Source organism: Triticum aestivum, chromosome 7B (genome assembly GCF_018294505.1).
Source record: "Triticum aestivum cultivar Chinese Spring chromosome 7B, IWGSC CS RefSeq v2.1, whole genome shotgun sequence".
Taxonomy (NCBI): domain Eukaryota; kingdom Viridiplantae; phylum Streptophyta; class Magnoliopsida; order Poales; family Poaceae; genus Triticum; species Triticum aestivum.
In genome coordinates, this window is record NC_057813.1 from 620,306,484 (window position 1) to 620,324,764 (window position 18,281).

Here is an 18,281-nt window from a genome sequence, read left to right on the forward strand (position 1 = left end):
AATTTCCCACGTGGCCGCGACCTTTAGTCCCGGTTCGAGTTAGAACTGGGACTAAAGGGGGGAGGCATTAGTAACGACCCTTTAGTACCGGTTCATGAACCGGGACTAAAGGCCCTTACGAACCGGGACAAATGCCCTGTTTTCTACTAGTGTAAAAATTCATTTAACCCCTCTGCAAACAACTAGTACTATTCATTGGTGATTGCTAAGTATGGACGTTGCTCATGGTAAACTATTTCTTTGATTACCAGTGGTTGCTTGCTTTACAAGCAACAAAAGTTCTTATTGATTACTACTAGTTGCTACAGTAGCCTCCTTGCCGGAGAGGGCAACATCAAAGGCCTTCCAGCGACCAAGTTACCATCACAGGTCCATGGTGGCATGTAGATCTTCGTGCGGACTATAACTAAAACATCTATAAGGAGTCCGGATCGAAGGTGGCATGCATATCGTCAAACACATCTTACTACACCAGCAACAAAGTGCGTCAACAGAAGTTGCCCTAGCAACCTGGCTACGACCCGAGGCACAAGATATTAGGGAATAGCCACGACATCCTACAACGCCCATTCACTACTAGAGAAAACCGTATAGATAGACTGGTAACAGCATTGCGAGGCTAATTGGCAACGCTACTGCTAATTAGCAGCAGCACGGGCTAAATACTGGCACTGCAGGTGGCTACTAGCAGTAGCATCGGACCACCACACTGACAGTACTACTAAGTGGGCTCCACCATGCTCCCACAGCTGGCCACAGTAGCAGCGCGGGGCCCGTCGCCCGCGTTGCAACTGTGGCCAGCCTGGGCCCAGCTCTCCGGCCCACTTAGCAGCAATGTGGGCCTTAATCCCGCGCTACATCTAATAAGCTTAGTAGTAGCGATGGCCCATTCCCCGCGCTACTGCTAAACCCATCTTATCCTCGTTAGTAGTTGGTGCAACGATGGTGGCACTAGCTTGGCCGCGCGCGAGGGAGGAGCGAATGATCTCGACCATGATGTAGAGGACCAGGCTGCCAAGGACAACAGGCTTGGACCAAAGGTGGTGGAGGCGAGGTCGCGGTTATGAGCAGCGGCAGAGGGCTCGGTGTCGTGTGGCCAGGGGACGGGGATGGAGGTTGCGGCTAGATCGGGGCGTGGTGCCCTCTTGCACATTACCAAGGACCTATTTGTAATAGGCCAGGGACCTCTTTGCACATTTCCCAATCCGGTTTGTTCTGAACAAAGAAATAATCGAGAAAAGATCACATATGTGGCATGCCAAATCAGCACCAAATCGGGATGAGGAGTAAAATTGGGGGCAATTTGTGTCACGGAGGGGCAAAATGTGTAAGGAATCTTTAAATTAGTGGTAAAATTTTGACAGAATCCCGATTTGTGATATTCCGAGTCACAAACGCACATTTTGAAGGTAAAAAAAATGGAGTTTACTCTAAAAAAATCATCCTTGGCCACTGGTCTGAATGCAGCATTGTAGCAATATACGATGGCAAAACAACATGAAGCATGTGTTATTCTTGTAGAAGGAGATCCGTCGAAAGAAAAAAAAGTGTTTTTCATGAAAGATAACTCAAAGCTTTTGTTCCGGAGAAAATCAAAAGTTAATCATGTAATACAAAGAGAAAACAAACAATGGATAAAAGGAAAATGTGTTTTTGTTTTCTCTTTGATTTTCATTGTTTGTTCTGGAGAAAATTGTGTGATGTCATGCTCATGCCACAAGCTTAACCAAGAACCAAAAAAAGTAAAAAAAGAAGAAAAAAGGTACACCTTAGAACATGTAATATAAAAACGTTAATCATTTATTTAGAAAAACGTTAAACATGTATAAAAAAATGTTCCATATGTATACGAAAAATGTACGCGTATGAAAAAAATAGACATCAGCACGAATAGTCTAAAAAAATATTAATCATGTATTTAGCAATGTTAAAACATGCATAGTTGTTTTTCATATACATAATAAAATATACATTATCTGTGAAATAGGTAGAGATGTGTTGAAAAACCTACAAAATCAGAAGAAAACCATGAACCACAATGAAAATCAAAGAGAAAACGAAAACAAGAAACAAAACTAAAGAAAAGAAGAAAAAGGAAAAGGAAAACCCAATGAAAACCTAGGAATAACTCCAAAGAAAAAAATGAAAACAAATAAGAATAAGAAAATCCAAAGAAAACTGAAGAAACCCGATAAAACCAAGAAAGAAACAAATAATAACTGAAGAAAAATAAAAACAGAGAAAAACGAAAAAATAAGCCTGAAGAAACTAGGCGAACGAGGGAACTAGTGAAGGGAAGGCCAGCGACAGCGAGCGAGCGAACATAGGCGCGAAAATGAGCCGGCCCGCAGAACGTCTGAGGCGAGACGTATTACCAATCATTACGGCTATAGCTCACTGACATCGCAATTTTTTTAAGAAAAGAGGCTAATTAATGAAGCCCTTACACCAACATAACACAACACAACAACACAAAGCGTCCTACGTGACACTCCCAAAACTCCAACTGCAGCGCTTTCGCTGAAGCGCACGAGCGAGCACCGCGAAACAGCCGGCCCTTTTCGAGCATTGAAGCAGTAACAGGCAAACCATTTTTTTTCTTCTGCTGCTCTTTTTTTTTTTCCTGTTTTCCTGTTTCCTTTTTATTTTTACTATTTTATTCAGTTTTAATGTTTCTCTTTCTTTTAATTTTCATTTATGTTATACTTTTGAGTTTTTATTTTTCATTTTTTTTCAAAACATGTTTGAAATTCTAAATTTTGTTCACGATGTCAAAAATTGTTCACGGTTATCAAATTTTGTTCACTTTTTAAAAATTTGTTTTAATTGAAGAAAATTCAGTCTATATCAAAAAATGTGCAATATGTATTTAAACAGTTTTCATTGGATATCATAATATGTTCAATGCGTATTTAGAAATTGTTCATTGTATACCACAAAAATGTTCAATGTGTATTTAAAATTTGTTCACCATATATCACAAAAATATTCAATGTGTATTTAAAATTTATTCAATGTATATTAAAAAATTCAGTGTATACTCTAAAATTTCAGCCTGTATAATTTGTTTTAATTTTTTCACTTCTTAAAAAACTGTTCGCGTTTTAAAGGTTGTTCGAATTTTGAAATTTGTTCACATTTTCAAACATTATTCCATTTTAAAGATTTTTTTCAATATTTTTCCAAGAAATATTGGATTATTTAAAAAAAAGGAATGCTGCTGTGGCTAGTGCTTAAGTACTCGCGCTGCATTTTAGCCAAGCATGAGCGGCTACAAACTGTGCTTTATAGCTTGCCGCCGGGAGTTCGACTCCACGTGCCTGCTTATAATTTTTGTGAAGTTTTACATTCAATGCCTGCTAATGGGCCACCCTGTTTGCACGTCTTTCAGCAAAAGCTCGGCTATTCGCCGCTCACTAGCGTCCTATAGGACTTCTCATCACTGTTATCTGTATTGTATCCATCTTTCAAAATGACTTTGACGAAAACAAAAGCTTTTTGATAACCTAGCTTGGTCTCAGCCTCTCATCACGAGCGTCCTATAGGACCTCTCATCACGAGTATCGTCCAAAATAAGCATGCAAAGTCCATCTCACTCCTCGTGATATGATTGATTTCACGACTAGGCAATTTGGTCGAGTTGTTGTAGGTTTCAAGGGGTGTGAGAGTATTCATGCGCGACCTGAGCATCTCTCGACCTAATTCTGTACAAAGCCATGTAGCAATCACCATGCTTTTGTTTTCTGTCTCTCGTCATGTCATCCACACAAAACAAAAGCTTTTTCCAGAGCATTTTTCATACGTGCACATGTGTGTGATGTGATGCTCATGCCACAAGCTTAACCAAGAACCAATAAACCAATGAACAAAAGCTCTAACTGGATAAGATTTGGTGCTACCCTCTTGTAGAATACCGCTTAGCAAAATTGTTCGTGTCGTGTCAGTACTGTCGACTGGCCTTCATTTTCCTCTAGGTCTACCATGAGATTGTCGATTGCAACTTCACAGGCTGAGACCAATCTAGGTTGCTTCATGTCAAGGCGGTCCATGTAAAGCGACGGGGTTGCCTTTATTCTCCGAAGAAAGCGCCCACGAGATGCTATTCCCTCACTGGTCCTGACAAGGAGACCGTGCTAATTGAACTGCCAAATTAATCTTACCCTGTACGATACAAAGAACGTGCAGCATATTCACTTTGTTTCCCTAAGGTTAGGTTTCCCGTCCATCAGCTACACTGCCATTAGAAAAGAACTAATAACTGAACTGAATACTCCTGAAACATCTCCTCTCTTGAATGCATATAAATCTTCTGTACTTCATCTGGTTCTTCTATAGGAAATAACAGGCCATCCTCTTCAATGAAACTCCATACATTAATGATTCTTGAGCTTATAACTTTTAGAAAACTTCCGATGTTACAAAAAGAAACACTTATGCAATGCATCAAGTGTTCATTACACCGAGAACTAAAACATAATGGTAGCATCCATAACGTAAAGCCAAATTATTTATCCTTTTAGAAGTTTTCATACAAAATTATTTTATCCTTCAAAAAGAAAAAGAGATGTTGATATTTGTAGAAAATGCTGTGGACCTTTCATGTCGCTTGTTCTTTCACGGAACTTATGTGACGCATGCAACAGATATATAAACCTAGTGATGCGCACTTCTCTGGTGTCCAATCCTCTCTGTGTTTTCTCTCGTCCCGTCCACAAGACGTTGGACAGTGGCAATGAAAGGGAGATGTGGAACAAAGGGGATTTTCGGTTGGTGATATCTCCCTGCTATCCTCAGTTGTGTTATCGTAGACTGTAGCCATAAGCTGTCTTTTGCTTCGGGGAGAATCTGCAAAAGAGACATTTCCTGCTGATTAGACGGCCATAGATGTGATTGCTGTGGGTCAAGAAAAGAAAATACTGCGGTTAAACTCAAAATCATATCAAAACTTCCCCGCAAAAAAAAAAAAAAAATCATATCAAAACTTGAAGAGAAAAATGTGTTCACAGAATTAGGCAAGAGTTTTTTTTTTTGAAAAGGAGGTTAGACTTTAGAATCCTAGCCCCGCATCATTGCAATGTGCACACCATTCTTATTAATTATTAAGCATAGTATATAGAATAAAGACAATAAATGCTGAACTATTACGAGATATGAAATTAACCCATATGACTAAGTCGACCTTCTTCTGCAGCAACGCTTTGAAGAAGAGATAAATGTCATCACGCCATCGTGACCACGTCTGACTCTGACCGGAGGCGTCCTGGACAAGGATTTTCATCCTGATTGTCCAGATCAGCCAATGAAGACACAACAACAAGTAGACAACATCTTCGACAGGGTAACATCGCAGAGTTCGGGTCCAACCAATAAAGATCACGACAAGAGTTTTCACTCCAAACATGAAGTGCTCCAGTTAGCATCTTGAAAACGGATTGTTACATAGTCACTTTTGCTAGTACTCCACACCAAAGCCAAAAGGCACTAGTCGACAGGTGGATGCCCATGTTTCCGCATGGAATTGGCCGTGGCCACTTGCCACGTAAAATCACCACCATGACCGCCATGGATACAAAGTCGATCTCATTTTTCGTGAAATTCGGTCGAGGTCTTGTCGAGCATTTGTCGACCCAAGTTGGCACAAAGCCATGTTGCAATAACCATGCCCTTTTTGTCTCTCGTCGTTCCATCCACACAAAACTAAAACTCGTTCACAGCATGTTTAACCAAGAATTATGCTTGAATTGGAAAGGATAATATCAAAGCTACCTTTTTCAAGAATATATCAATAGTGTTTTCAAGAATCGGGGAAAAATATCGAAGCTGCCTTTCATTGGGTTGCAACTTGAAAAGTCGAGACAAAGATGGATTCATGTCAAGACGGTCCCTGCAAAAGCAATGTTGTCACCTTTATTCTCGAAAACACCTTCTAGTTATTATTCCCTCGCTAGTCCTGACAAGGAGAGCGTGTCGATTGATCCTGTTGCTCAATGTTTCTTTGTGAAAATCTTACCCTGCACGACACAAAGAAAGTGCAGCAGCATCACTTTGTCTCCCTAAAGTTACGTTTCTCATTCTTCAGGCACAGTTCAACTAGAAAAGATCTAGCAGGAATGAATACTTCTAAAACCTCTGCTCCCCTGCATTTGTGTGAATCTTCTGTGTTTCTTTCATCTAGTTATTATCTGCCTGAAGATTGAGTTCCTCTCTCCCTCCCCTCAAATTGAAACCTTATTCGAGTTCGAAATAGCATTCCACGTTGGCCGAGTTTTCATGCATTACATAATTCAAAAAAAGCACAACGTATTGGCCAACTGCCTTATCTTTTATGAAGTTTTCGTACAAAATTGTTTTACATCCTTGAAAAAGAAACAGAGATGTTGATATTTGTGGAAATGTCATAGCAGAGCTCTCATGTCACTTGCGGTGTCACTGTATGATGCACGTAATAATAGAAAGAAAAAAATTCTGGAGGTGTGACTTCTCTGGTGTCCAATCGTCTCTGTTTTCTCTCGTTACATCCTCAAATCTTTTGGTATATAGGAGACAATAACGTCGGACAACGAATGGAGACGCGGGACAAATGGGATTTTCTGCTGGTGGCATCCCTGCTGCTACTCACAAAAGCAGAAAAATATAGAAGTGAGTTTTGTTGATGATTAGATGGTTCATATGTCCCTGTTGGTGTGATTCTAGTGGGTCAAGCCAACAAAAAGACACGGTTCATATCTTGAAGAAATACTCCCGCAAAAAAAATATCTTGAAGAAATAAGTATGTTTTTTCAGTGCTCAACCTTTATCGGAGTTCACCCTTGTTCTGAAAGCGGATAAGTTCGGACTAAACCTGAGTATTCCTCGGGGCCGGCATTTTTGGACCGGGTTTTGAAAAGCCTGACATTGGAACCTGACCGTGACCAGGCCTAGCTGGAACCAATTATATAATGAACTTCTCATATTAAAAAATATATTACTGTAATCTTTTTTCTAGGTACAGAAAAATGCAGTGTTAAAGCTATATATTTTGTTTAAATTCCTATTTTAGCTAATCCCGGTTTATGTCAGGTTAAAACTAGAGCCCGAGAGGGTTCAGGCCATTGGACCTGGCTGGGGCTGGCCATCCACTTTATTTTGAACCATCTCCAAACCATAGGAATGGTGTTCTTCTTGTAACCTTGCCTGTGGCATGGTTTTCTTTTTGAAAGATGTGGCATGGGTTTTGATCAGCCCTAACCCGTACTTCACGGGGGGCTCTCCAACGTCCCCGCAAATCCATGCAATTAAGTCTTCTCTCCCACTAGGCCATGCAGATCTGCCACATAAGTGAACTTACAAATTATAATTATTTTTTAAAAATGTTAACGCCCACACGCATGGATCCGCGTTCGTTCGTGAGCGCACGAATCTTGGCATGTTTCTAGTGTCACGTAGGACTGACCTGGTGTGTGGGCGTTCACCCGGTCGTCCACACGACCGTTTCATCACACGAGAGGGGCTGGTGTGTGGGCGTTCAGCAGTTCGCCCACACGCCACTTTGCACGCACGCACAAGGGCTAGTGTGTGGGCATTTGCCATCTCACCCACACGCTCGTCTCCTCTCCCACACAAGCTGCTAGTTGCCATGTGTTTTGCAGTGCACATGGCAACTGCCCCTAGTGTGCACATGGCATCTGCTCACGTGCACAGTAGGCAGTTGTCGTGTACCAAGTTCAAAAAAAAACTCTCTTTTTACCCGAGTTGCCATGTGTTTTGCAGGGTACACGACAACTGCCTACTGTGCACGTGAGCAGATGACAACTCTCTTTTACCGAGTTGCCATGTGTTTTTGCATGGTCCACGGCAACTGCCTTAACGTGCACGTACGTGGCAACTGCCCTAACGTGCACGTAAGCAGATGGCAACTCTTCCTTTTACATGGCAACTGTCCTGGCATGCTTGTGAGCACATGGCAACTCTCTCAACTGCCTAGTGTTAGTATGTGGCAACTCCTAAAGTTTTGAAATCATGGCAACTACATTAGACCAGACCACACATGGCAACTGCAGTTGAGCAACCATGGCAACTGCAGTTGTTCGACATGGCAACCGTAGTTCAGCGACATGGCAACTGCAGTTAAACGAATATGGATGAGGGTCTGGATCATGGCAACTGCGGGCGCGCGGTGACTGTCACACGTGGCGTGCGGGACCAGGAGGTACGAGGCCTGACATACGGACGTGTGGGCGTTATCAACTTCGCCCACACGCACACGTGTGAGAGAGATCGGGAGAAAAAAAAGAGGTGTGTGGGCATTACTTGTTTTGCCCACACGTAGGTGTGTGGGCTGTTCCTCTTACGCACCACACAAATGTGTGGGCGGACTCCCTAACGCCCACACGTGTGGCACTTATCGGCGTCCTTATTTTTTGCATTAGTCTATGCATGTAACGCTGCCACATCATACATGCATGTTAGTCATCCTTCACATTTTTTGTTCGAAATGATATTTTTTTCAGTAATTAAAAAGTTTTTATTCTATTTTTAGACATGTTCTTTTATTGATTTTTAGGCTTATGTTTTTTACATTAGATTTAGTTATTTTTAGCAATTATTTATGCATTTTTTAACAAAGTTACCATAGCAACGTGCGGCAAATCATAGTTTCATTAAATCAGTCGGTGCTTTTCTCCTCTTTTACTTTTGTGAGGTCAAACTCCCCATGCCCCATATGCCTCACTCGTGTTTCTCCTCTACCTCTATCTCTGTGTGTATTTCTAATTCATAGATTGACATGGCAAGTACATACTATGTGTGAGTGTAGATAAACGCATTACGCGTCAGATGAAAAACGCTAGATAAAAAGGGATACCACACATAACAACAACGAGTCCTGAATTTTCACAGGAAGAGCTCAAAAACCTAGTGACGGAAGAAAATCACAGGTTGACGATGATATCTCCAATGAGAAAAGAACACACAAGGGAGCTACCGCCACCAAAACAAACCGAGCTCGAAGCCAATTCTTCATTCCGAGCTTTGCCAGTCCAACCTAGACTCATTATCAGCTTCAACCCAAGGAGATGGTCCAGAAAGCAGAGTCTAACGGATAGATCACGCGACACGTACCACCCATCACCATGGAAACCTCACGACCATGCACGGCTTTAGTGTGCTTGCCCTAACACCGAATCCACACAAAGGAATGCTGGATTCACTCCGCTTCTATCATCTCGGAGTGACGATTCGACAACCATGCCATCCACTCCGCAGCACACCGATGAGGCTGCCGCCCACGGGTGACATCCCTCGCGCGGCTTACCAATCTACATAACGCTCACCGTGTTCCCCCGGAGTGCGTTGGATCCTGGCAGCACCGGTGCCGCATATGTTGCCCTCCGGCCACCCCGAAGTCCGACGACGGCCATGTATATATCTGGAAAGAAAAATTAGCAAATTCAACCACATGAACACTACTTGAAGAAAACAAAATTCTCCATGACCAGACCCTTCCTGGGTCTTGAGGCCACCGGATGGACAGATCTCAGGTGATTTTGGTGGATAACCGCCCCGATCACCCCCAGAAAAATCTCTAGCGGCGAGGCGGCCACCAGGAATGCCGCGGGAAGGAGGAATGAATTCCTTCCTTCCCCTACCCCCGTCGCCATCCAACAGTAGCTGTCTGAGTGTCTCCGCCTCCCCGCCTCTCCCTTTCCGTTTCTCCATGTGATGCACACACGCAGCAGCGCCTGCGGCACCACACGACACGCCACAGTCGCCCCCCGTTGGACTCCCTGCTACTCGACGATTCCCACGCCGCCGTCAGGCTTTCTCTCTCCCTCCCAGCTCCAGGCCCAGGGAGGAGGACAGGGAGACGGGGACGGGGAGAGCTCTGCCCCAGCTCGTCCTCTTCTTCTTCCCCACCTCGCGCGCACGCCTCAAAAGACGGCGCCTTCTGAGCTCTTCTTGATCCAACCACCTGGTCCTACTCTGCCGCTCCTCGGCCCTCCTGCGATTTCGCCCGCCCATTCCGGCCGCGGGCCGATGCGAGCGAGGCTCCGCTTCTCGGGCAGGGCCGCGCTCTAGCGCCGCGCGCGCGTCCGGCTGGCGCCTTTGGGGACGGGGGCAATGGGCGCGGGCAGGCTGCTGGTCCTCTGGCTGGCGCTTTGCGCCGCGGCGGCGGCGGCGGCGCAGCGGGCGAATCGGCGGCCGAGGGCGGTGTCCGTGGGCGCGCTCTTCACGTACGAATCCACCATTGGCCGCGCGGCGCGGCTCGCCATCGAGCTCGCCGTCGACGACGTCAACGCGGACCCCACCGTGCTCGCCGGAACCACCCTGAATTTGATCAGCCAGGACACCAACTGCAGCGGGTTTCTTGGAACTATCGAATGTTAGTTATTCCTTCACTCCTTTTATTATTACTCTGTTTTCTATATACTATCGCTCTGTTTCTTTAACTCTGGCGTTGAATAGATGGGTTTCTTTTCCCCATAAGTAACGGATTTGATTGCAACTTACCTTTCACGACCCCAATTCCTGGCTAATTCGAGTGATTCGGTGACTTTTCCACTACCCAATACCCATACCTGTAATTGTCTGCTTGGAAGCATGTGCTGCTTTATCCCAACTGGTTACAAAGTGAAGTTGTTGATGGAGAAAGAAAATTCCTGCTTTAGTAGTTGCACATGAGAAAGAAAGTTTTTCTACTGCGAGAGTGCCGATAGCTCCATTGAGTTAGAATCAGTTCTTTCCGGGTCGACATCGATAGCCGTCAAATCAAGTTCTTATCATCTCTTTTATACTTGCACGGCGTATTTCCTACAAATTGTCCTTACCGGTAACATAGAAATAGTTACTTCCTCTGTCCGAAATTAACATCCGTATGCGTCAACTAATTTCAGAGGGAGGGAGTATTTCTCAATCGCTAGATAAATAGCAAAATCGTTTTTGTATTCAACACGAAGAAAGGATTTGGCATGGCCCAAGAGAATTAATCTGAGAAGTGATTAAGTATCTCGTTTCTGAACTAGTTTATCTGTTCAAGACACCTTACGAACTTTAGCATCAGCCTCAATTTTCTTTTTCTTTATTGAGATCTCAGCATGAGCTACTATTAGTAGTGGCAAAGATGAGGCCACGAGGGCACCACAATCTGTCCAGCATATCTGTTCAAAGTACCGTGGGCCTTGTAAATTATTGCATCTCAATCTGCTCCCATAAAAAAAGAGCAAAAGGAGTCGCCACTTGTTACAAAATGACAGAACTTACACGTCAGAGTTGATGAGTAACTTTGCTTAGTTTCTTTGATCCAGGCCTTCTGGTGCATATATGAAGAAACCTGTTACTTAAATTATTAATTTATTTATTTATTTTTACACAAGAATCTTCGTTATTCTTCCAATCATACTTTGTTTAGTTAATTGCTGTTGTCCTTCTGTCTGAGATTCACTTCTTAGATTAGGCGTCATAAATTTGGGGGAATTAATTGTTGACTAGCAAAGAAACAATAGAGCTGCAGTGTAATATCACTATATCTCAGTGCATTGATGTCTTAGTGTGAACTCTGAATTAGGTCAAGATTCCTTGGATAGTATGTCTCATATTGCCTTTTTTATAGGGGTGGCCCATTCCTTGTATATTTCACTTAGTTTAATACAATAATTGTCTGGTCATGTTCCATGAGATGATTCAATAATGGCTTGATTGGGAATGGAGAAACCAACTGTGCTTAAAGTACTGTTGCTCTAAACTTCTATGAGTATCGTGCCCTTTCTTGAGAATTGTGCTAACCTGATTGTTCTGGCAACAAAAGAGGAACAGACAAAAAGCATACTGGTACTATGGATCAAAAAATGGCATAACTTGTGATACTAACTACAGCATCCCTTAAGGTGCAAGAAACATGTATTAAAGAGCATCCAATTCTTCACTTTCTTATCATGCGAGATTCCTTATTCTCTTTGTGGCATATGTGGACATCACCGCATCAGAGTGACAGATTTGTCACCATATGTTTTGTACCATAACTAATTTTCTCATATTGTTGGAATAAAATTTTCTGAACAATAGTTAAGTACTAGCATAAATTTAAAAGAATCTTATAGTAGCTGATTTTGGATGAAGAGTTTAATACATCCTGCCACTACATACTTTTTTTTCCATTGATAAATAATTTGTGCTGTTAGTAACACACTTTATCAGATACTTCCATAGACCAGCATATTAAGACCCTAGAACTGGTAACACCTATTTAGTAGATTTAATTCATATAAATATATGTACATACTATTTCTCTTGTTCCTGAGATAATTTATAGTTATTTTCCTAATGCAAATTTTCCTTGCCTTATAACCTCCAGTTAGTGTATGTAAGATAGTTGCTAATTGCTTCAATAGCCTATGAACTGATTCATAAACCGGTACTTTGTTGCAGCACTGCTGCTCATGGAGAAAAACGTGGTTGCTGTCATTGGCCCTCAATCCTCTGGAATAGGCCATGTCATCTCACATGTTGTTAATGAGCTACATGTTCCACTTCTATCATTTGCAGCAACTGATCCAACCCTATCTGCATCGGAGTATCCTTACTTTTTAAGGAGTACCATAAGTGACTACTTCCAAATGCATGCTGTTGCTAGCATTATTGATTACTTTCAGTGGAAAGAGGTGACTGCTATATTTGTGGATGATGATTATGGCCGAGGCGGGGTGTCAGTCCTCGGTGATGCACTTGGAGCAAAGCGGGCAAGAATTTCACATAAAGCAGCCATTCCTCCAAACTCAGACACGGATTTGATCAATGATGTACTGTTTAGAGCAAACATGATGGAATCAAGGGTGTTTGTTGTGCATGTCAATCCTGATGCAGGGATGAGAATATTTGCTATAGCAAACAAACTCCAGATGATGGGCACTGGCTATGTCTGGATAGTAACAGATTGGTTAGCTGCTGTCCTGGACTCCTCAGGGCCTGGAGATCCTAAAGCCATGAGTTATATACAAGGATTAATTGTTCTTCGCCAGCACACTCCTGATTCTGATTCCAAGAGGAAGTTCGTAGCTAAATGGAATAATGCAGCTAATAATAGGAGCATTGCTTCTGGCATGAATTCGTATGGTTTTTATGCTTATGACTCAGTTTGGGTTGTTGCCCGTGCTATCAATGAGTATCTCAATAGTGGGCAGCAAATTACTTTCTCTGCAGATCCAAGGTTGCACAATTCAAATGGAAGCAGTTTGCGTCTATCAAAGCTTAAGATATTTGATTGTGGCGATCAGTTGCTACAGCAACTTTTGCTCACAAACATGACAGGGCTAACAGGTCTGGTTCAGTTTAATGCAGACCGCAATTTGGTGCGCCCAGCTTATGATATCCTTAACGTTGGTGGTACTGGGTCCCGTTTGATTGGCTATTGGAGTAATTACTCTGGTCTTTCTGTTTCTGCTCCCGAAATTTTGTATCGGAAGCCACCGAATACATCAACAAGTGCCCAACAGTTGCATAGTGTGGTGTGGCCAGGCGACACAACTACTAAGCCGAGAGGGTGGGTTTTCCCTAACAATGGCCAGCCTCTGAGAGTTGGTGTTCCAAATAAACCAAGTTTCAGGGAGTTGGTTTCAGTTGGCAAGGGCCCTGATAATGTGACGGGTTACAGTGTTGATATATTCAACGCAGCAATTAAACTTCTTCCGTACCCAGTTCCTTGCCAGTTCATAACAATTGGGGATGGTTCAAAGAATCCTAACTATGACGACATTATTAGTCGGATTGCCACCAATGTATGTTTGCATGCTTTGCTCTGCTTCTTTGATCATTTTGCTTCTCATCATCTGATTTTTTTTTCTCTAGGCCCTTGATGCAGCTTTAGGTGACTTTGCTATTGTGAGAAATAGAACGAAGATTGCAGAATTCACACAGCCTTATATCGAAGCAGGGCTTGTGATAGTAGCGCCAGTGAGAAAAGCAAATTCAAATGCCTGGGCTTTCTTTAAACCTTTCACATTAGAGATGTGGTGTGTAACAGGCACTCTTTTCATTTTTGTGGGAGTGGTTGTTTGGATTCTTGAACATCGAACTAATGAGGAGTTTCGAGGCTCTCCACGACGACAAATCCTGACAATATTTTGGTAAGTTTCCTTTGCTACTCCAAGGATCTGTTCTATCTTAGGTTTTCAATCTGGCCTGAATAAGAATTCAGAAATAATAAAGAGAGCCAAAGTGGTTATTTTTGTTTCTTTTATTTCCTTTGTTCTCACCAGTTGTTTTGTAACTTTATGTTTTTTGTATCTTTGTAATTTTTCTAAATGTTAGCTATAAGAAGCTAACTGACAGTTCATGCTTCTCTTTCAGGTTCAGTTTCTCAACGATGTTCTTTGCACACAGTAAGTCCACTAAATGCATCACATGATATTATGTTTAACTCCTGTTTTGTATTCTTTTCCCATCTGGATGAAAATGACTTACTGAAAAAACTCACCTCAGGGGAGAACACCGTAAGTGCTCTTGGGCGTTTCGTGCTGATAATATGGTTGTTTGTCGTCCTGATCATCAATTCAAGTTACACTGCTAGCTTGACGTCGATCCTCACAGTACAGCAGCTAGCAACTGGAATAACTGGACTCGACAATTTGGTTGCTAGCGCTTTACCTATCGGATACCCGGCTGGAAAATTTGTCCGAAATTACCTGATTGACGAGCTGAATATTCCCGAATCCCGGTTAGTACCACTGAGCACGGTTGAGGAGTACGCCAATGCCCTTAATCGTGGGCCGAAAGACGGCGGTGTTGCTGCAGTTGTTGACGAGATGCCATGCGTTGAGATCTTCCTGTCAACCCACTGCAACTTCAGAATAGTCGGTCAGGAGTTCACGAAGGAGGGATGGGGATTTGTATGTTCAGCATCCGATGAATCGTTATGTATTTACAGTTACACTTTTGTAAAGGAGAGAATTATATCTGCTCTTTTTTCCCCCTTCTTTACAGGCATTCCAGAGAGATTCTCCCCTTGCTGCAGACCTATCAACCGCCATCCTTCAACTTTCAGAGAGTGGCCAGCTCCAGAGAATTCACGACGAGTGGCTCACAGATCCGACCTGCGGCGATGATGACAGTGGGTTGGGAGCAGTCAGGCTTGGCCTCGGAAGCTTCTGGGGCCTTTTCCTGCTGTGTGCTCTGATATGCGTCTTTGCTCTCATGGTTTACTTCGCAAGGATCTGCTGGCAGTATAGCAGGTACTCCAGCTCCGAACCTCCCAGCGAGCCAAGCGACTCTGCTGCTGCCGTCACCGCTGCCACCATTGCTCAAATACGGCCAGAGAAGCCAAAGCCGACACGCCTTGGCAGCTTCAAGGAACTGATACAGTTTGCGGACACGAAGGAGGAGGAGATCAAGAAGGTAATGAAACGGAGATTGAGCGAAAAAGATACTCGGGCCACCGGATCTGCGCACTCGGTCTCTTCAGCATAGAAGAGGATCTTTCATCTCTGGTGACACAGCCCCAGGTTCTTCTTACACAGCCAAGATACGTAGCATATACTGAAGTAGATAACAGCGGTATACTTGACACTTGTAGGATTCATAAATCCATTTTTTTTTTGCGGTCATTTGAATTCCGTCTCAGATATGTGGTATATATGCAGCAACATTGTCCCAACTTTACATTAATATTCCGAGAATCGTTTTCTTGACTGACACGCCTTATGATTGCAAAATGTACTTTTCATCGCTTTTCCAAAGTGAGTATGTAGATGGCTTCGTTTTTTTCAAGTCGGTACTATAAAAAAAACTCTGCCATGCCACTGAATTGTCCCAGTAGCATGATAAGATATGACCATGTCATACAATTTGTTTTTCGGTTTCCGAGTCATACCAAACAGACGTAAATCCAGCTGTAGAACGTATGATCCTGAACCCCGAACTGATTAGCTGTTGTGCTGTTTATCTGGATCGGGACAGTCTTGCGTGGGCGCAAGACACATAAACGATCATGTCCAAAAAAGGCTACTAGAACCAAATGTCTCCTACTCCCAGATTAACAGATCGCTAGTGCTAAACTGATTCAATGCTGAAGAGGAAAATGCTCTGTTTCTTTTGGGGATCACAAGGACTGGAACAAACTATAACTATCGCTATGAAGATGGCCGAAACGGCATAGCGTTGGAGATTTGGGAGTAGAACATAGGTTAGAGAAGATGCATGAATGAGGCCATGAGGGAGATCAACATACTGAGAAAAGTACTCGCCCCGTCTTGAAATATGAGGCGCAGTTTGATTTATAATGCTTGATTCATGAGATTTTCTATTATTGCTTGACTGGTAACTGATACCATGATGCCTCGATACAGGACTTGACCCCTAAGTTATGATCCGAAGGATATGTGTCATGTGCCATGTGCCCATGTGCTAGTGCTGCCGAGTAGCCATTACAAATCCCAGTACCCACGTCCATTTTTCCTGGCTTTACGGTCTTATGCTTGAAGTATGAATTAACTACTGATCATTATTTGCCTACCCTCTAGTTGGGCTTCTTATTTAAATGAGCCTTTTTCTTCTTCTGCCGTTAGATCTTTAACGATATGTTAGTTCTTAACTTGTTATAGTTTGATTGACAACCAAAATGATGAGTGAACAGAGTGGTGTTATCATTTGCTAGCTCGCTGCACTGTCCGTTGATTCGGCTTGGGAGACATGGGGACAAACATACGTGCTGAATTCCAAAATCGGACTTAGCTATGACAACCTAAGCGTCTATGGGCTCTTGCATATGACAACCTAAGATTATTCGTAGCATATACTGTTATAGATAACATTGGTATACTTGACACCTTTAGAATTCAGAAATCCGCTCCACTCCTGCATGCAAACTGAACGTAATTAGGATAGTAGTATATGGTAATTCAAAATGGCACCTTTACGATGACTTACATCCGTGGAACAGTAGTAATCTGAAGTGGCTAGTAGTAACATCATTACCATATGTCTCCATTAAAAATATTACCAAGTAATTTCACTCCATCCCATACGCTCCCAGACATCACCCACATGCGCGCACATGAACATAGTTATCTTGTTTCCCAGTCGTAAGAAGATTACCACTGTCCCATGAAAATACATTACCATCCAATTGTTTCTTTACGGGCATTACCATCTAATTGCTGTTTTTTTACGATGTGCCCAAAATATTATGAAATGGTCCGATTAGGTGGGGTGGGAGACCAGATGGTGCAATCATAACCTTTTGAATTACAATTATTATATCTACTGGGATATTTACTACTCGTAGATTGCTAAAGAAAACGCTAATTAGTCAAGTGGGGAAACGGTAATTACAATTATTTTTACTTACTATTGTTTTTTGCCTCTAATTTTTAGTGCTCATCCATTTGCATCTTTGTTTTAGTAAATATTTCAGCCTTATACATTTACATGATACTAAAAATTGCCTTGGACCAAATTGAATTGCAATTACTATCTATATGCACATTAGCAACTAATGGTAATTGGCTTTGTACGGAGCAGTAACATAATTACCCTCAAGTGAAACTCTAAAAATATTTACCATCAAGTGCGTTGTCTATGAAAATAGTAAAATTACCATCCAATTTTAGGATGTGTTCGCACGTACATCACGACGGACACATCCATTAGAACTAGATTCGTTTACTAGTTTGATCTTGAGGTATGCACATGTATATACTAGTGTCACTTATGATCGATGAAGAAAAATTACTATTAAATTTACCAAAGAAAATAATCATTTACTAGAAGCAATGCCTTTCTTATTGTACCAGTACATGTGAAATTTTTTAGTTTACCATCGGGGGACAGATCAGTGTTGAGTAGTGGTCAGTAACAATTTTAATTACATTACCATACGTTGCCAAAACTTTACCATAAGGAAATTTTTTGTTATTGCCACTCTAGATTTTGCCAATTTTCCTTATGCCAATTTTTTCCTTACCATAACTAGTGATGGACCAACATGGGATCTGATAAAGTTTCTAATCTCGTTACTATATAAGATGGCCTTTTTACCATCATTACCAAAGTAGTGGTCAAATGTCACGAGGCGGTGGTGCACTATGGGGAGCTAGTAACGGATTTTAATCTATTACTATATGCTAGCCTTTTACGGTCATTAGCTGTAGGTGAGGGCGAGTCGTGCGGAGCGAGCGATTAGCGCAATTAAGGACCGGCGCGCACGATAAGGTGTTTTGCGCTCTCGCTTCTGAGGCCCTGTTTGTTTCATAAGTTATAGGACTTTTTTAAGTCCCAACTTATAAGTCATAAGTCCCTACCTGTTTGTTTACATG

At 42.4% G+C, this 18,281-nt stretch overlaps 1 protein-coding gene across 2 annotated transcripts; it reads left to right on the forward strand.

Moving 5' to 3' along the window:
• Positions 1-9,148: 9,148 nt before the first annotated feature.
• Positions 9,149-15,622, forward strand: LOC123156334 (glutamate receptor 3.5). 2 transcript variants are annotated; one of them, XM_044574468.1, is made up of 6 exons: positions 9,504-10,360; positions 12,403-13,748; positions 13,819-14,096; positions 14,320-14,351; positions 14,452-14,858; positions 14,953-15,622. In XM_044574468.1, exons 1-6 carry the CDS (start codon positions 10,099-10,101, stop codon positions 15,433-15,435), a joined length of 2,808 nt encoding a protein of 935 aa, XP_044430403.1. In that variant the 5' UTR covers positions 9,504-10,098; the 3' UTR covers positions 15,436-15,622. The 2 variants fall into 2 exon arrangements, with proteins under 2 accessions (XP_044430404.1, XP_044430403.1); XM_044574469.1 differs by lacking the exon at positions 14,953-15,622 and having other exon boundaries at positions 9,149-10,360; positions 14,457-14,830.
• Positions 15,623-18,281: the final 2,659 nt, after the last annotated feature.